At 33.5% G+C, this 21,092-nt stretch overlaps 1 protein-coding gene across 7 annotated transcripts in view; it reads left to right on the forward strand.

Annotated features, from left to right (window-relative positions):
* Nucleotides 1-21,092, forward strand: part of NBEA (neurobeachin) — a 540,106-nt gene that overhangs the window by 271,263 nt on the left and 247,751 nt on the right. For all 7 annotated transcript variants that reach the window (XM_072976118.1, XM_072976119.1, XM_072976123.1 and 4 more), the window contains 2 exons: nt 3,650-3,758; nt 7,140-7,306. In XM_072976118.1, the coding sequence (XP_072832219.1) occupies nt 3,650-3,758; nt 7,140-7,306 (276 nt within the window). The remainder of the gene's footprint in view (nt 1-3,649; nt 3,759-7,139; nt 7,307-21,092) is intronic.

Below are 21,092 nucleotides of genomic sequence, written 5' to 3' on the forward strand. Positions count from 1 at the left end.
TACGTTAGTGAACCTTCAGGACATTATGCCAGATGAAATAAGCTAGTCATGAAAGGACAAATACTGTGTGATTTCACTTGCTTGAGCCACCTAGAATAGTCAAACTCATAGAGACAGAAAGCAGAATGGTGGTTGCCAGGGCCATAGAGGTGGAAGATAGAGTAATGGGGAGGTTATTGTTTAATAGGTACATAGTTTTCATTTTGCAAGATGAATGATGAATGGATTGATGGATGATGATGATAGCAAAACGATATGAATGTACCTAATGCCACTAAATTGCACACTTAGAAATGGTTAGATGGTAAATTGTATGTTATGTTATTTGACTAGTTATAAATTTTTTTTAAAGATTCTAATGAGTACATTTAACCAAAGAAGTTCAAGATTTGTGTACTGAAAACTGCAAAATATCTTTGGGGAAAAAAAGCTATAAATACATGGAACGACCTCCCATGTTACTGAATTGGAAAATTTAATGTTTAAGATGTCATAACTCCCAAATTTATCTACAAATTCTATAAAATCCTATCAAAATTTCAGCTATCTTTTTTTGTCAAAAATTTACAACATATCCTAAAATTCATATGGAATTGCCAAGGACACAGGATAGCCAAAACATTCTTGAAAAAGGAGAATAAAATCAGTGGACTCACTTCATGATTTCAAAACTTACTAGAAAAGCTGCAGTCATCAAGACAGTGTGATATTGAATAAGGATATATGTAACAGACCAATTTAATAGAATTAAGAGTCCAAAAATAAACCCATACATTTCATGGTCAATCAACTTTTAAAAGAGTGCCAACTAACTGAAATGGGGAAAGGATAGTCTTTCCAACAGATAGTACCAGAACAACTGGATACCCACATGCAAAAGAATGAGTCAAGACCCTTTCCTCACACTATATGCAAAAATTAATGTAAAATATGTAACAGATCTGCATGTAAGAACTAAAATTTTAAAACTCTTAGAAGGAAACATAGGTGAAAATCTGCGTGGCCTTGGGTTAGGTAATTTTTTTTAGATATGACCTCAAAATCACAAGCAAACAGCAGGAAAAAAAAAGATAAATTGATAGTCATCAAAACTGGAAACTTTTGTGCATCAAAGAACATTATCAGAAGGTGAAAAGATGATCCAAAGAATTGGGGGAAATATTTGCAAATCATGTGCTGATAAGGGTCTGGGATCCAGAATATATAAAGGACTTTTACAAGTCAACAATAAAATGACAAATATTTTTAAATTAAGCAGAAGATTTCAATAGACATTTCTCCAAAGAAGATATACAAATGGCCAATGAGCATATGAAAAGGTACTGAACATCATTAGTCATTAAGAAAATACAAATCAAAACAATGAGATACCACTTCACACTCACTAGAATGTATAATTTTTTTAAATGAACAGTAACATACATTGGTATGGTTGTGCAGAAACTGGAACCTGTAATTGTCACAGTTGTTGGTGGGAGTGGAAAATGATACATCCAATAGAAAACAGTTTGGCAATCTCAAACAAGTTAAACATAGAATTATTGTATGACCCAGCAATTCCACTCTTCAGTATATACCTAAAAGAACTGAAAACATCTGTGCACACAAAACTTGTACCCAAAAGTTTATAACAGAATTAGTCATAATAGCCAAAACGTAGGAAAAAGCAAATGTTTACCAACTGATGAATGAATAAACAAAATATGATATAAACATGCAATTAAATATTTAGCCATAAAAAGGAATGAAGTACTGATATATGCAACAACATGGATGAACCTGGAAAACATCACGCTGAGTGAAAGAAGCCAGAAACTAAGGCCACATATTGCGTGTTTCCTTTGATATGAACTGTCCAGACTAGGCAAATCTGTGAACACTGAAAGTAGATTATTGGTTGCCAGGTGATTGAAGGGAAGGAAGGAGAGGAAGTTGGGACTAACTGCTAATAGACATGGGGATTTTTTTGGTTTTATTTTTGTTTTGTTTTTATTGTAATAATTTTGAACAGGAGAGAGAGCTGTGAGGGTAGGAGATTGTAACCAGAGAGTAGATTGTGGGGACTTAAAGATTTAAGGAGTGAAGCTGATTATGGCCAGTAGAATAATTTCCTGAAGTGAGGTAGAAATGAAGATTACAAGGAATCTTGGATTTAGGGATTTGTAGTTCCCCTTAAAAAGATCAGGGCATTGTGAGGCATCGTGATGAATGGTTTTCCACATGGCTAATGAGGTCACCGAGAATCACTCTTAAGAGTCAGGTAAGAAGATACATGGATATAAAACATCACACATTAGTTGATCTATGACTCGTAAGTGTCAGAGCTAGGACAGACTTTCAGACAATTGATACAATTTCTCTTGTGTTTCTGAGACATGAATCTCCCCCACCCCAACCCCTCCTCTGCCACCATGTGTTTTGGCTTTGCCAGTCCACTGTTTCGATCCTGGCAATAGTTACTATTAACCAGCCAGACCATGAGTCTCTCCCTTCCTGCTGTCTTCTGTTAATCTATTTAAATTTTGTAATCTGCACTAATTTGCACATATTAGATTTCTTTCTGGCTTTCTTCAGCCTTCATGCACCAGACAAAGCTACTGAATGAAATACTCTTATATCTCATGCTCTTTTCTCTTTTGAAGCCTATCTATAACATATAGACTAATGATGTCATCGAAGTTAGTATTTGGAGTCTAAGTTATAGTCTTCAGCTTATTTTTCTGAGGCTCCCTCAGTAATTAAGTTTAAGACTATCTATGTGATTGTTTGCCCTCCAACATTATTTACAGAGGAGTTTTAGCCTTTTTTCCAGGCATTGTGGTTTCTAGCAGATTCCCCAAACCATCGTGTTTTCTGAATAATTTATGTTGTTGTTAAACTGCATGCTGAAAACTAGACAACAGTCCCCTTGGCATGTGACCACATACCTCTTATGTGATTGGAGAGACTACTGCTACATGTTTCCAAGTGATAGCTCCACCTGTCCTGATGCTCTGCAAGATTTTAGGGGTGCCTCTGTCATACTGCCAGGAAGCCCCTGCTGGTCCAAGAGTGAGAGTCATAATTTAACCCAAATCTCATCATGGAGTAACAAAATCTATGTCAGACCAGACATCAATTTTGGAAAGATTTCTACTGAGAGCAATCCTGAAATCAGTGCTGCTTAGAACTTGCTTCAAGGCAGTGCCGTCTTAAAGAATCCTAGCATTGAAGTGAATTTCAGATGTCATTTAGTCCTGTCATCTGTGCTAATTAAAGAATTCAGTCTACAGATTTCCTAATGTATGGTCATCCAGTTTTTGTGTGAAAATTTACTTCCATGATAGTGAATTCTGTTGTTTTAATCATTTTAAAACAGTGTCAAAAATCCTTGATTTTTATTGCATTAACTACCTTTATTGAATTAACAGAATCATCTGTTCACAAGATACTGTATTTAAGAGACGTTGCTGTAAGGTCTTATGCACACTTACTTATTTCAAACGTCAATGAATTATGATTTAAACTATATAAATTGTATAAGGTAGCTAAATTTATCTAAAATTTATGTATAACTAATAATTTGCCATACTGAAATTTGATTATTGAAAAAAATTGGATTAAGCAAAGCTATGAGGAATAATAATTCCAAAGGTATTTTCCTTTTTAGATTGCTATGCCATGCCATGAAGGACCATATAGTTCGCGTTGCAAATGAAGCTGAATTTATTTTGAATAGACAGAGAGCAGAGGATGTACATAAACATGCAGAGTTTGAGGTAAGGTTTTGGGGAGTGGATTAAATTCTGCTTTTCTATTATTTGTCAGTCATCACCAATGATAACCTTACAAAAAGTTTCTTTAAGAAGAAAATTTCACTGAAGGCATTTCAGTTGTTTTTAAAAACTTTATTAAGTGTCAAACACAGAGCATTTTTTTCTTTTTACCTTATTTGCAGTGTGAAGAGATCCCTCCTGCCATGTGCCTAACCACTTGGTAGACTGATGTTTTAACTTACTCTTGAAGGCAAATACAATTTTATAATGCAACTATGTTAGTTATTTTTAATCATATTTTTACACACCATTAGATACGGGTATCACAGGGGTTATATGAAGAAACTCAGTTTTACCAAACATCCAGTAATGTACTATTTATTAATGAATCCATCTTCAGAGTGACCAAAGATCATTTTAGCTTACATTTCATTTTTATAATTAATATTTTATTGACAAATGAAGCAATGCGCTTATATGACATATATGTAGATCTATATGTATATGTAGGAATATAATAGTTTAAAAATCCTAAGTACAAGTTAACTATCATTTAAGTAAAGAACAAATTAACTACCTTTCTATTTCAAAAACTAAAGGATGTTGTAGTATTATTACATGCTAATAGTTTTTAAATTAAGAATATTTTTTTTATATTTCTAACATGTCAATAATTATTTGCCATTATATTTATTGCCTTAGTTCAACAAAATTGATTTCAGAAATATTTAGGTAACCTGGTATTTGGCTTAGGCTGGGCTTCAGTGGCCTTGAAAATAATAAATAACTCCACCAATTTATTCTCCTGATGCAGCATGGGAACAAGGGTGGCGTGGCTGGAAACGAGAGCCCACAGTTTCGGTTTTGATGAGGTTGTTATCTCGGTGTAGCAGCTCTCCTAGCCATGCAGGTTGATGTCCTGGGTCTCGTGATCTCTGACCTGACTAGCCGAAAAGCATGAAGCAGAGAAATAGCTGTTGTTGCTTTAATACCCGTGACCTCTGCTTGGTTTGTCAGATGAGACAGCACACACTTGTCATATGGGATTGCAGCAACTTTACTTTGAAAAAAAAACAAAAACAAATATTTTAAACTTTGATAAAAGTACTTCAGTAATTGAGCATTTCTCAAAGTGAAGTTTCGTGTCCCGTCAACTGTAAATAATGTCGGGTATTTATCAGGGAACCATGCTGTGATCTGGATGTCAAGAAGAGACTGAGTTACCTGTTCTTTGAATAATACATTTAGGTATAAGATATATCAGAACTCTAGACAAAATAAGAATGTTCAAGTAACTCAACTTTTGTTAGTAAATAAGATTTAGAATATTAACTGAATTCCCTGAAGAATCAGTTTTCAGTCACTCATATTTCTACTAAGAAAATCAAGATGTTTTGTGGCAATATAAGCAGACCAATATTTGTCATGCAGAAACATTTACAATAGATTTTCAAGCAGCTAAATATTAGTTATAAGCTCTAACGTATATTTAACCAAGATGATATTAAGTTAAGAGCAGTGTTTCTCCACTTTTTAAAAAATTATTGCCCCCCTGAGAAAAAACTTTAGATAGTCGTCATCCTAATAGCTCCGCTGCCTTGAAATCCTATTACCGCCAGCTTGCTGCATATCTGTTTGTGTACTGAATGTGCGTCTGTGTTTCATACATTAAGTGTAAGATTTTTTTCACACACCCCTAACGCCAGTGTTCACCCCCTTGGGGATGAGATGACTCCTACTGAGGATGCACAGCTAAGGGAGATAGAGACGCTGTGAAAGGACCATGAAGACTCAGTGGTTTTTACACTGTGTTACACATACTGAAATACTAATATACACCTAATGTTGAGAGTATTACCATTGTTACTAAGGAATGTGCATCACTTTTAAAGCCAAGTGTTTCTCTTTGTTTTTTATAGGTTAAATCCATGTTAATGAATACATTGATTTGTGTATTTTACCACACATTTATTGCTTTTAAATTACAAAGATATTACAGAAGTCATGACATTTTATACTAGGACTTTTTGAGGAATTTCTGTCTCTTGCATAAGCCTGTAACTAAGAGAAAAAGTATGTTTAATTTTAGATGGATACTTCACAATTAAGTTTTTGTTTTTTGGCTTTTTGTTGTTGTTGTTAACCACTGTAACTGTTAAGGAAGAAAAATGAAAATTTAATTTTACTCTCCAATGAGCTAATGAAATATTAACCTCATTATGGAGGCAGATGATTGTACTAATTGGTGATTCCCTGTACAAAAAGATAAATGGGAAGATGAATTAATCCTTCTTAGGTTACTGTAGGGTTATTTCCCTGAAATAGATGACTAGTGGTAGTAGTCTGTGTCAACAGCTAGATGGAAGGAATATGTCCACACTTTCCATGAAACAGATTTTTACTTTGTAATATGAATGTGAACTCGTTACATGTATTTTTTTAGATGACTGAAACTCTTTTCTTCCTAGTTATATGAGTTGTATTTCATACTTGGTAACATTAAAATTTACAGTTACTTTATTCTATACAAAAGTTATCATACAAAAAAATCAAGCTTATGATTTAAGAAATGTTCATCTTCATGTTTGTATTGAACTTTTTTGATACATAGTGAGATTAATTAGCAATGTTGCTAATGCCAATGAGCATGAATACAGATAGGTGACAGGACAACTGATTATTAGGGAAGATAAGTTTAAGATAGTAATTATCATGAGAACCTTTGAACATATTAAATTCTAGAGCTGGGGGACACTGCAGAGAAAAGCTTGTCATAGGCCTTCATTAAACAAATATAAAAGAATACAATGGAAAAAGTAAAATTTGTATAAGGTGTGAAATTAAATCCAAATCTAAATTCCTAAACCATTGCTTTTTCTTCTACACCTCATTGGAAAACTGTAAATTAAATGGCAAGTTTTGATCTATATATAATTATCTTATGTATAATACGTATACATATATTCCACATAACTCTTATTTTAAGTGAGATATACATGATAGTGGTTATAATAATAAATAGAATTACATTTTTAATAAGCCATTTTGTTTCTAAAATACTTATTTTTAGAATATATTGAAACCAGAATTTCAGAAATGGAAGGAACCTTAAAAGTCATTAATTGCTTAACAGTATTACTTAATAACATCCAAATTATTTTACATATACTTTATATATAAACATAGAAAGAATACATTTTTACCAGTTTGAAAGGTGACTATATATATATATTTTTTTTTTTAGAATAAACTTTCAACAGATTACATTATCTGAGTTTTTAAATTTAAATTGATACTTATTACCCTGAACTTAAGGTTAGCTATCATTCCACTCTTACACATGGTAGAGGTAGATTATTATGCATTGTGTGTGCTTCTTTGTAGTCGCAGTGTGCCCAGTATGCTGCTGACAGGAGAGAGGAGGAAAAGATGTGTGACCACCTCATTGGTGCTGCAAAACATCGAGACCACGTGACTGCGAATCAGCTGAAACAGAAGATCTTGAACATTCTCACAAATAAGCATGGTGCTTGGGGAGCCGTTTCTCATAGGTGAGTTGTTAAAAACTGCAGGTAAATAATAACTTAACAGGTTAATTGTAATAGTTATGTTTTTAAAAGCTATAAATTTAAAAATTACTTAGAAATTATGATTTTAAAGTATTAAAAAATTGCTTAATTTTTTCCTGAAATCTTTAAAAGTGCCTCTTTAGAACGGTTTAGAAGAAAATCTAAACGTTTAGAAACAATCGAATGGAAATTATTTCCAGTTTGTAATAATATGTAAAATAATAAGAAATTTGTTTAGGCAAGTATTTTAGACTACTATCTCTCCTATAACCCGTATAACTCACATGGGTGTTAGTTATAAGAACTATCTCATTTTTGATCTTTCAGAGTCAGCTCTTCTACATACTAAATTTATATCATTCTTAATTTTTCTTATACACAGGTAGTAATCATATAATCATTCACGATGGAAAAGTAATACATTCTTTTAAAAATTTTTCTTCTATATTTCTCTATTCAGTCTTTGTCAGGAGAATTTTTCATCTCAAATTAGGGTATCTGTGGTTTCATAATACAAATAAAGCCAAAATTGGTTGTTTTTGCATTACAAGTGTTTTTCTTCCTAGGGTTTTATAGACATAAAATTGGTTTTTTTTCCTTCACAATAAAGTTTTTTAGAAAAAGAGTAGTGAAGGAGGTCACTGTATTTAGATTACTAATGTTCTTCATGATACATCTTCATTTTATTTGATCTCAGTGACACTCTAAACTGGCAGAGTTTAGGGATTGGTTAAATGTAAACAGGACATTAAGAAGAATTCTGGTAGAATTGATTCTGTTAGTTAGGGAAGAATGTCTAGAATATTGCCAGGATAGTATTTGACCAACTGTCCTGGAATTTCAAATATAAGATCAATTTAAGCAAACTGTATTATTTGAATTTAAAGTAGAATTATAACGTCATGTCTTTAAAAATAGTCAACGCTCAGTATTTGTCTCTTATAGTAATAGCAATACCAGGACATCTAGCATTTATTGAATATTTATTGTGTACCAGGCACCATACTAAGAACATTACATAGATTATTTTGTTTAATCTTCAGAACATCTCTATTAAGGTTGATACTGGTATCCCAAGCAGCTAGAATAATGCCTGATGCACAGTAGGTGCTAAATAAATGTTTTTTGAATAAGTTAATAAATGAGTACTTGGTGTATATACCCTTTAATTACAGTGATGACACTGATAGTGGAATACAAAAACAACTTAGTCTATTGTCTGGGACAGTTTTATATTCTAAATGAAATAATTTTAATAAATGACAAAAAGTACTTACCCCTGCATGAAATGATAGGTCAAGTTCGTCCAGAAAATGCAATGAGCAATTTCTACTTCATTGGGTTATTTTAATGGTAAGATGAGATGTTATATGCAAAATGCTTAGCACAGTGTCTGACACATAGTAGATGTTTCATATTTGTCATTCTCTTTTCTTTTTATGTTAGCTGTTTGCAAAGAGCCTTTTTTAAGACTATGGTTTTAGAGTCATTTTAGGAGTAAAGCAAAATAGAGAAGAAGGTACAGAGATTTCCCATATGCTCCCTCCCTCACACATGCATAGTCTCCACCCTTACCAGTGTCGCTCACTGGAATGGTACATTTTTACCAAGGAGGAGCCTAACTTGACATGGCATCATCACCCAAAGTTCATAGTCTATCTTAAGGTTCGCTCTTGGTGTTGTATATTCTGTGAGTCTAGACAAATGTGTAATGACGTATATTCATCACTGTAATCTCATACAGAGAATTTTCACTGCCCTGAAAATCCTCTGTGCTCTGCTATTCATCTTTCCCCTCATCCCACTCCTGGCAATCACTGACCTTTTTATCTCTGTAGTTTTGCCTTTGTCAGAATGTCATATACTTGGAATTATATAGTATGTATCCTTTTCATATTAGCTTCTTTTTTTTGAGTATTTTTTTTAAGATTTTCCAGTAGCCACATTTTTTTTTATTTTTTTTAACATTTTTTATTGATTTATAATCATTTTACAGTGTTGTGTCAAATTCCAGTGTTCAGCACAATTTTTCAGTCATTCATGGACATATACACTGTCACATTTTTTCCTCTGTGATTTATCATAACATTTTGTGTATATTTCCCTGTCATATTAGCTTCTTTTATTTAGTAACGTGCATATCTTTCCATGGCTTGATAGCCCATTTGTTTTAGTGCTGAATAATATTCCATTGTTTGGATGTATCCCAGTTTATTTATTCATTCACCTACTAAAGGGCATCTTGGTTTCTTCCACGTTTTGGCAGTTACAAATAAAATGGCTGTAAACATCCATGTGCAGGTTTTCGTATAGACATGTTTTCAACTCCTCGGGATAGATACCAAGGGGTGCAGCTGCTGGTTTGTAAAGTAAGAATATGTTTATTTTGTAAGAAACCACCAAACACCAAACTGTCTTCAAAATGGCTGCAAGCGTTTTGTGAATCCATCAGCAATGACTGAGAATTCCTGTCATCCACATCTTCACCAGCATTTGGTGTTATTGGTGTTCCAGATTTTGGCCACTCTCATAGGTGTGTTGTGGTATCTAGTTGTTTTAGTTTACATTTCTCTGATGACCTATCATGTGGAACATATTTTCCTATGCTTACTTTACATCTATTAGTCTTCCTTGGTGAGGTGTCTATTAAAGTGTTGGTCCATTTTTTAACCAGGTTTGGTTGTTTTCTTATTTTTGAGTTTTAAGATTTCTTTGTGTATCTTGAGAATAGTCCTTTATCAGATATGTCTTTTGCAAATATTTCTCCCAAACTGTGACTTATCTCTTTATGGTGTCTTTTGTAGAGCAGAAACTTTTAGTTTTAATAAAGTCCAGCGTATCTATTATTTCTTTCATGGAAAATACCTTTGGTGGTGTATCTAAGAGGTCTGTACCCAAATTCATCTAGATTTTCCCCTGTGTTATCTTTAGGAGCTTTATAGTTTTGTATTTTACACTTAGCTCTGTGATCCAGTTTGAGTTAATTTTTGTGAAGGGCATAAAGTCTGTGTCTAGATTTATTTTTTTGCATGGAGATGTCCAGTTGTTCTAAAACCATTTGTTGAAAAGACTGTCTTTGCTCTGTTGTGTTGCTTTTGTTCCTTTGTCAAAGATCAGTTGACTTATTTATAGGAGTCTGTTTCTGGGCTCTCTGTTCTGCTCCACTGACCTATTTGTCTAATCTTTCACCCCTTTGTCCTGGTTATGGTAGCTGTATTGTGCAGTACATATACAATAGTTTTAAGTTCTTTATGTCAGGTAGCACTAGTCCTCCAGCTTTTTTATTCTCCTTCCAAAGTCTTTTTAAGTAATTTCGCATGCCACTTAGTCACCATCTAACTTGCAATATATAGTTATAATTTATTTATTTCATTCATTTAATGAATAGATCGCTCTTGAGCTCTTACTTGTGCTAGCCTAGTGGTGAGCAAAACAGACTTGTTCTCTGCCCTCACATAATTATAGTCTAGTAGAAGGGGCTGATATTAAACAATTGTAGAAATAAAAGGTGTTAATAACAAACTTTGGCAAATGCTAGGAAAGAAAAATATAGGGTACTCTGAAAGAGAGAGTATAGCAGAGGATCTTTATTTTAAATTAAGGATTTGGGGAAGACTTTTTTTGAAGAAGATGGATTTAAGCTGAGTCCTGAAGGGATGAGAAGATCATCAGCAAACGCTGGGGTGTCCAACATTATGGAGAGAATTATTACAAAGACTCGGAGCTTAGAAATAATTAAATGAACAGGAAGGGTGTAGTTATGTCTAGAGCTCAGTGAGCAGTGGGGATAGTGGCTTGAGATGAAGCTGGGGGGTAACGTATGAGTCCGATGATTTAAAGTCTTGTAGGTCATGTTAAGGATTTGTGACTTTATCCTAAGTGGCATGAAAAGCAGTGAAGGGTTTTGAGCAGAAGAGTAACATGATCTGATTTATGTTTAAAAAGATTAGTCTGGCTGCTTTATGAAGACATATAGTGGAAGAAATAGGAAAGTACAATCACCCTGTTTATAGCTGAGTTCAGATGTCACCCTTTCTATACCATCTCCTGGGTTCTTTATTTTTCCTGAGCCTACGTCCCCGTGTTTTGTTGTTATTATCTGTATTGCAGCTATCTATGATATATCACTTAATGTTTTATAGCTATGTGAATGTGCCTGTCTTTTCCAGTAGACTCGTCGCTTCCTAAGTGAAGGGGCTAAAGAGTACTTACAGTTACATCCCTATCAACAAATATATGTTAAACCTGAAGAATTTCACCTGTATAATGTTCGGCTTCCTGTTTTACAACAAAGTGTTTAATTTTAACATATAATTCCTTTTGCTTTTATCTTTTGACTCAGTGGTGCTGCTGGCTGTAACATATTTTAGCTTTTGAATTTTATTGACCTTTATTTCTTCCCTGAGGAAAAAGTAGGATTTGAGAGCTTTTTAAAATGCATATTCACGAACTAAATTTGTTACATGATATTTAGTATTTACAAACAGTGTTTCCTTATTTGTTTTATCTTTTTGGGTCATATTTCCTGTTCCTTAAACTACATAGAGGAAATATTAAAATGGCAAAGGACATAAATAGACATTTTTCCAAGGAAGGTATACACATGGCCATTGGGTACATGTGCATGTGCTCAGCATCACTAATTATTCGGGAAATGCACATCAAAACCACAATGAGATGTCACCTCACATCTGTCTGAATGGCTGTCATGAAAAAGGCAAGAGATAACAAGTGCTGGTGAGGACCTGGAGAAAATGGAAACTTTGTGCACTGCTGGTGGAATTGTAAATCAGTGTAGCCCCTATGGAAAACAGTATGGAAGTTCCTCAGTAAATTAAAAATAGAACTACTATATGATCCAGCAATTCCACTTCTGGGAATATACCTGCAGGAAACAAAGGTACTATGTCAAAGAGATATTTGCACCCTCATGTTCATAGCAGCATTATTTACAATAGCCAAGACATAGAAACAACCTAAGCGTTCATCAGTGGATGAATGGACAAAGAAGTTGTGGGTCTGCATATATACAATGGAATATTATTCACAAGTCAAAAAGCAAGGACTTACTGCTATTTGCAACAATGTGGATGGACCTAATATTATACTAAGTGAAATAAGTCAGACAGAGAAACACAAATATTATATGATCTCATTTGTATGTGGAACCAAAAAAAAAGAAGAAAAAATTCATAGAAAAAAAAAGGGGATCAGACTTATAATTACCAGAGGAAGCGTTTGGGGGCAGGGAGGATTGGATGAAGGCACTCAAAAGGTACAAACTTCAGTTAAAACATAAATAAGTACTAGGAATGTAATGTACAATATGATGACTACAGTTAACACTCTTGATTGGTATATGGGAAAGTTAAGAGAGTAGATCCTAGGAGCTCTTGTAACAAGGAAAAACAATTCTTTTCCTTGTTTTTTTTTTTTTTCTGTATCTATCAGAGCTGATGGGTGTTAACTAAACTTGTGGTAAACATTTTACAGTATGTGTTAAGTCAAGTAATTTAATTATGCCATATACCTTGAACAGTACTGTATGTCAATTAGAACTCAATAAAACTGGGTAAAGGGGAAAGCTACATAAGCCATAACAACTTAAATTAAAATCAAGAGGTTGTAATAGGCTCTTTAGTAAAACACACACACACACACACACACACACACATACACATGTTTCCCCAATTTTCGGTGTGCATTATCGTATAAACATTACTACTGAGATTTGTTTTCTGATAGAATGTTGGTGGAAACTCACATTTATTGAGAGCAGTTATGTGTTGGCAGTAACTCCTCATACTTTCCATCGAATGTCTTATTTTCATTCTGACAACACTGTAAAGTAGGCATGAATCTCACAGAAGTTGAATAGCTTGCCCAGTGTTACATAGCTAAATAGTAGGGACAGGATTTTAATCTGAATCTATCTAACCCTAAAGCCCATGATCATTCCAGTGTTGAAATTACTTACTAATTATTGTATTAATTATAAAAATTATAAATTAGGATAAAGAAATAAAAGAACTTCTTGAACAGGAATAAGACTCAAAAATCTGGGGCTTCAGAAAATATATTCAATGTTTTACAAGTTCAACACCCAAACTAAATTGACATTGGAACTCCTGCTCAGAAAGGTCATGATATATAGCTTGCAGTCTGAACCTGACAGGGTTGATTGACTGGTAAAAGAAAAACAAATAGACATTCTCCATAGGAAATTAGCAGGATGCAATTCCAAATTATTTAATATGCAAAGAACCAAGAAAATCTTAATGTTTCTCAAGAAAAGACAACTAACAGATACCAATTCCAAGATGACCCAGATGTCGGTACTATTAGATAAATATTTAAAAGCAACAATTATGACCATCTTCCATGAAGTAAAGTTAGTATTCTTTAAATGAATGTCATGATAGAAGATCTCAGCAGAGTAACTGAAAGTATAAAAAAGAACCGAATGAAAATGAAAAATGTAATATCTGAATAAAAATAAATTAAAAAATTTAAATGTAATATCTGAAATTTTAAAAAAATTCACAGACTGAAAAAAGTGTTTGCAAGTCACATATCTTATAAATTACTTATGAGTATAAAGTATACAAGTGTAAGTGTATATAGTATATGTATATATGGATGTATAAAAGACTTTTCAAAACCTAATAAGAAAACTAACATTGCAGTAAAAAAGCAAGCAAACATTTGTACAGATACTTCACCACAGATAACATACAGATGGCAAATAAGCACATGAAAAGATACTCCATGTCTCTAGCTATTAAGGAAATTCAAATTAAAATTAAAACAATCATATACCACTACCATTAGAATGAGTAAAACTAAAAAAAACCAAAAACCTGGTAATGCAAGAGCTAACAAAGATGTGAAGCAGCTGGAACTCTCATACATTCCTGGTGGAGATACAAAATGGTCCAACCTCTTTGGAAAGCAGTTTGGCAGTTTCTTCTACAGTTAAACATGCAGTTACCATATGACACAGCAGTCCTACTCCTAGGTATTTACCCGAAGAGAAGTGAACATTTACATTTACGTTTACACAAAAACTTGTGTGCGAATGTTTATAGCAGCTCTATTAATAATTACCAAAAATTGAAAACAGCCCAAGTGTTCTTCACTTGGTGCGTGGGTGACAGACTGTGGCCCATCCATGCAGTGGAATACTGCTTAGCAATAATAAGGCATGGACTGTTGATAATGCAACAGTCTGAATACATCTCAAATGTGTTCTGCGAAATAAAAGAAGCCAGACGCAAAAGGATACCTTGTATAATTCCATTTGCATGACATTCTTGAAAAAGCAAAAACTTTGGTAAAGAAAACGCATTGTTGGTTTCTAGGGATTAACAGTAGAGGGAGGATTTGACTAGAAAGTGCCAACATGAGGGAGTCTTTGAGGGATGGTTGAACTGTTGTGTATCTTGATTGTGGTATGGGATTCATGACTCTGTGCTACTATCAATATATATAGGACTGTACACCAAAAAGACTGAATTTTACTGTATATAAATTCATAAAATTTTTAAAGCTTAAAAAAAGGGCTAGAGAAGGCTTTTTAGATTATTCTTGAGCCATTAATACTAATATTTAAGAAACTTACATTTTTACTATAGAGAACTACAAGCAAATATTATTTATTATGTAAAAGCTAAAGATATAACAACTCATTATCTTAGTTATTTCCATGCTAACACAAGTGTATTTGTCATATACTCTGCAGAACAAAATTGCATTTCCCTACAACTAATTACTTGTAAATGAATTAATTTTACATGTATTTTTTAAATATATATGTAAATGTACTAAATATACTGTTCTCTACATAGATCATGAAGTACTCAGAGGCAGAAAAAGAAAGTTTTTTACAGCAATTTTCAAGTAGTTTAAAGTGTCAAGATTTAAGTTAGGAATGTGCTGTATACTCAATGAATGTGGTTGTTACAATTTGTGTTACCACGTATATTGATAGTTACTGGGGTACACTAAATCATCTACTAATTGTGATCTCGTCAGCACTGTGAGATCTAAGAGGACCCAAAAAAACCTGCATAGAAATTAAATATATATGTATCATAGCTCATATTAATTTAATGGCCGTGAAGCTTCGTAGAATGCTCTACTGTAGTAAGAGTTATATAAATAAACAGCAGGTTCAAATGAGATGACGTACCTATTGGATTTCAATCTGATATTCTACACTTCAAAACAAGAGTTCACCTGTTCACTGTTTCAAGAATTTAAGGTCAAAACAATAAAATAATACAAAATAAGTGTTACAAACACAAAATAATAACTTAAAGTACCATAAATTTAAACACTGAAACATAGAGCAATGAATGAGTACGTAGTGTTATGAAGTGAAAATGGGTGGCTTTTGAAACGACTTCTACATTTGGAATATTCTGAAATGATCATATTAACTTTCACTTCCTGGCTCCATTTCTGTTTCCTTTATCTTAAAGCAGTCACTGTTGTCTTCTGTAATAGATATGAACTGCAACCACTGTACTCAGGTATTTAAGTCCAACTTAATTTGCCCTGAGTTCCCTCCATGGGGTTGTTAGAAAATTCAATCTCAGTTATTAATAGGAACCCTCCCACACACTTCAGGATTACACACAGATTCTAGTAATCTTATTAATATAAAGCTCAGGATCCTCATTTCCCTCTGGGCTCTAGAAATATGCTTGATTCATGAAGGCAGGGATATTTCTGGGCAAAATTAGGCATTGGGTTCTACATTAACTCAAGGAGCTGTGGTACCTAGGGTACCAGCCATACGTGTTCCTGCTACTTCATTTCATTGAAAGTATATGTATCGTCCACTTTCAAGACATTCTTCTTACATCATCTTCTTCGTTTTGGAATAAACTACCCAAACCCTGGATATCTCAATCTCTTTACCCCTCAAGTCTCTATGTCCATCATCTCTCCTGGGATAATTCAGCTACTTTTTAAAGGGAATATCTCATCTGCTAAAAAGATTAGGGTAGCGTCAGATCGCCTAGATTCAAAACCCTGCTTGTTTTGAAGAAGTTGGTGTAGAGTTTAGTGGGGATTTTGCTTATTTCTCTGATCCATTTTCATTACTTGGCCCAAACCTTTCTGCAGTCATCCTGGATATCTGTTTGATCTGTAGGTTCTATAACCATGGAACAGGTTCTGTTTCTCCTTGGGTATTCGAATCTTTGACGTTCAACTCATTGTGTTCTAATTGATTGAGGTTATTAGTTCTAACTGCTCTAATGGAAAACATGAGTCTAAAATTAGGTAGAGTCTTTATGACCTGATGATTAAATAGTGAGGAAAGAATAAGGATGTTGCACAAGTTGCTGTCATCGGTCCTTGGGGGGAATAGTGGTACCATCTGTAGAACTGAAAAACGTTGAAGGAAGTGGTGTAGATGGAAAGATGATTGTTGAGTCTGCCTTGCCTGGGGCATATTCTAGTGGGAATGTCCATCAGAAAGAAGGAAATAGAGCTCCGTATGACAGCAGGTCACTGCTTATGTCTGTGTTAACCTTAGACATGGCCAGAACATATTTTTCCAGTCCCTAACAAATTTTGTCTCTCCTATTCCTTGATTTACTTCTTTCTCTCAGCCTTCCCTCTCCCCATCAACACATACACAAATTGTCCCTCACTAGTTCCTGTCAGGAATACATCTATATGCTTAATTCTTCCAAACACTGAAAATATTTAGAATATGAATTCTTCCAGGATTATGTAATACTGGATAGTTTCATCAAGACAGAGGAGCCAGAATATTAAGATAACAAGTAAGAAGGTGGTTGAAGTGATAGAGTAGTAAGTGGTAGACTTAATCTAAGATAATTCAGGAAGGGAAGTAAAGAAAGAAGGATGTTGATACACAGACAATAATGGAGTCAAGAAAACAGAAATAGTGAACTGAAAGGATGGAAGTTCTAGGATGTTTGAATTTAAAAGTTCACAAATACATTAGTACAAAGTTGACAAATCCAGAATGTGGTCATGAAAATAGTTAAGTGGAGTTGAGTTGAAAATCATAGTAAAGGTCAAGAAACTGACAGGATGGAATCTTGCATGTGGCACTTATGTTGAATTACGCAAGATAATTCCAGTATTTGGGATGGAAATGAAGATTGTCAACATCTAATTTTTCAGTAAATAAGAGGAACAGCTTGGGAGGCTGGTAGAGTACTCCAAATGGGGAAGGGACAAAAGTGGCATTGCTCAGATTCGTCAAGGGCCTTAAAGGAGTCTCAAAGTTCATCTTCCTGTTAAAAAAAAGTATATATATTATATATAGAGAGATATAAATATATATATATATATATATATATCAGGTCCAAAAATGAATAGTGTAGAAAATATACTACAAGGTCTTAAAGCTTTAACAGCCCCCCGTCAGATCATATTCCCTGATTGAACTCTAATGCAGGTCATAAAGGTAAGTGCAATAATTTGAAAGGACTGGGTAATTTTAGATCAATAGGGATTGCATGGATGAGGACCAGAAATGCCTGTTATTTGGATGTGAAAGTGGACGAGATGAACCCTCTATGACCCAAATGATTATCAACATCATTTCTGCTGCCGTTTTTCCTAAAATATATAGATTTTTAAAAAATAGTATGATTATATTTATATATTTGGGGGGAGGTAATTAGGTTTAAAAAATAGTGTGATTATAGTAAGTCTCTCCAAAGTAAGACAGTTTGTAAAATGCTTAAAATACACAAACGATGATAATGAAGAAAATCAATATGCACATATACAACAATAAATCTCACAAAAATTAGAGTACTTTCTCAGCCATGGAAATCATTAGTTTTAAAATGAAAATTTGTGTTTTGGATCTCCACAGTAGTGAAACTTCTCCTTGGCTTACAAATGGCATAAAATTTAAAATTTTTGACCATTTGCAACAAGTGCCTAGAGTTAAAGTGAGTTCACCACAGTCCCTCAGTCCTTTATTTGGCTGCTAATTAAAATATTCAAATACCAAACTGTAGAAAATGTTTTTCAAGCAGTAACATCTGGTATCTTGGCAGATGGCAATTTTGTTGGAATCACTGAAGATAGTACTTTATTAGGCTATTGAGAAAACTCTCCGGGCTCCTTTGATATGATTGTTTTTATAAGCTTGCTTTTTGGGTTAGACATTTTTACTTAAATATCACTACACTCCCTGAAATAATGTGTTCAACTCATTGACCTTTTGAAGTTTATCGAAAGTCATGAAAACATTACAAACATTTAGGAATTTGAATTGAAGCAGTATTTTTCTTTTTCCTCTTTTTATATCCTCTTTTTATAACATCTCCTTTTTTGTTTTTACAAATGAAATGAATAAATTCATTACAATGATATTGCTCTGTATTATATGCACACTAAACTATTATGCATTAGGATGTGAAATTTTTTTTATATTTGTTTTCACAAGTAGTGTAGTGTCTTTTGTCAATAAGAAGGGTTGCCTGTTTAGTTGGAAAGCACCATTGCCCTAGAGTGCTGTATTCTGAAGTCATCTGTCAGGGATACAATGTAGAGAAGGAAGACTATTTATGTTTATGGCATTTTAAGTAACTGAGTTAAACCCTTTGGAATATAGAGAAATGGCTTATTTACTGTCATCACTGTTCACTTAATCTTGTGACCCTGACATGATAGCATTCCCATAAATCTCCCTGTGGGTAGTTCAGTAAAACAGATGAACATCAGAATGTAATGATTGTTTCAGCTTTAGGAATTAACTATGTGATGGAGTAAATATGGCCCAGATAGTAATACTACAGAAGCATTTTACCTCTCCCTTTTTCTAACAAATAATACTAGAAAATAATTATTTGTTATAATTTATATTCTATTTTCAGATAGTATTTGCAGTTTTAATAGTCATTAAGAGAAAGAAAATAGATACAAATAATATACATAATGTGACTATTTTTTAAAAGCAGTTTCAATTTTTTGACATACTTATGTTGGCTTTTACAAGGATATTTTACTGTAGCTTTACTTTATATTATGTTTTCATTGTACTGCATCCCTGTATTAACTTTTATGTATGCACTCTTTTTAATATTTAAGATTATGTAGTTCCTAAAGCTTAAAGTCTTAACATCAGTATTTTTTTTAACCCCACCCTTTTTGTAAGCAAGGTATTCTGGGGGAAAAATTGAGGGCATTGAGGCACTCAAGAAAAAATAAATAAATAACCTGCAGCATTAGGATAAATTAATGGAAGAAGCTGAAAGAACCTAACCTGACGGTCACTTGTCACTGTACTTACATGCCAGAGACCATCTCCACAAACTGGAAGAAAATCCAACTTTGGTTCAACATTTTGTAAAAGTAAATGCTATTAATGTTCTTGTTGCTTCGACAATAGACCTATAGGATGAAATGATCTTAAAGCACGTTACATTTGTTTCCCACCAATTTCCATACGTATAAAACTTTTTGTCAGTTTTGTTTGGTGTGGCAAAACCTCTAATCCTTTTTTCAAACAGGATTTCATACTTTGGCTACTATTAATCCAGTTTGCATGGTAATAATAAATTCTAAACACCAAATGTATGCAGTAAAATGTAGAATCTATGGGAAAGATTATAATATTTATGGTTTTATACAAAGATTATTATAGAAACATAACAAATCTGTAAAACATACTCTCATAAGCATTTTTAGTGGCAATCCAGGCAGGAAACACAGAAAGTGAAACTCTGAAGCCTGTCAGCAAAGGAGACCAATTACTAATATGATGCAAGTTCCCAGAAAAATAATATGAATCATGTATCTTTACTAATTGAATCTTAGACCACTAGCATCAAGTTGCAAAACGGTCTTCCATGAAGAGAAGGTTGATGTGTATCATGAAGTGAATGGTCAGCTCCTTTACTTTAGATGTAGACAACTGAGCCCTGAGAAGACTTTCTTCTGTTTTAATAGCCTTTCAAGCTAATATAAGCCCTAAAAACTTGATTCATATGATTTTTATGGAAGCTACAGATTGTAATGTCTCTTTGTGGACAGTGTTAAGACAGAAACTTTTTTTTAAGTGGGATTTTTTTCTGTTATCATTATTCAGTTAAGAGTTAACCAAATTGCAGTCAAACACTACAGATGAAGATACTGTTCAGTGCCAGGGACTAGGGCTTTCCATGAGGAGGACATTTATGCCTTTCGAGTCTTAACATAAATCTTAAAAATTGAGTACACCTGGCTTTTGTATGAAGAAAGACTTTTGAGGTCTAGGCAATAAAATATGCCAAATATAAACTATCACATAGGCATTTTTAGATCTTATAAGCTAGATTCATCCAGTTGAGAAGCTGAGTGTGTTCTAGGGCACAGTAAGATACATTATTAAGCAGTAAATAAATAAACATGAAAAAATACAGCTAGCAAAATACCTTGTTAACTTTAGAAGCAGTCATTATGAATTTGATAATTAAGTGGATAATTGAAATTTTTACCTCCCAGTAGATTTGATGGTGTCATGGTCAGAGTTACGTGAGTGTTGGTTTCAAGTATTTCTAGTCCAGGGGCACTTAATTGATGGAGAACCTTGTGACTGTCCCCTTGAAGGAACACATACTTAGTTTAGTTTAAAGTAAAATTGATAAATTAGTTCATTTTTGTGTAATTCTCTTCACATATAGATCCTTCAGTCTGTATCAAAAGTAAGGTTTTCTGCTCTGCCTTAACCCATTACTCTCCACATCATTTTCGTGAGACTTCAACTTTGGCCAACTCAGATTGC

The sequence above is a fragment of the Vicugna pacos genome, chromosome 14 (genome assembly GCF_048564905.1).
Source record: "Vicugna pacos chromosome 14, VicPac4, whole genome shotgun sequence".
In the NCBI taxonomy this organism is placed as follows: Eukaryota; Metazoa; Chordata; class Mammalia; order Artiodactyla; family Camelidae; genus Vicugna; species Vicugna pacos.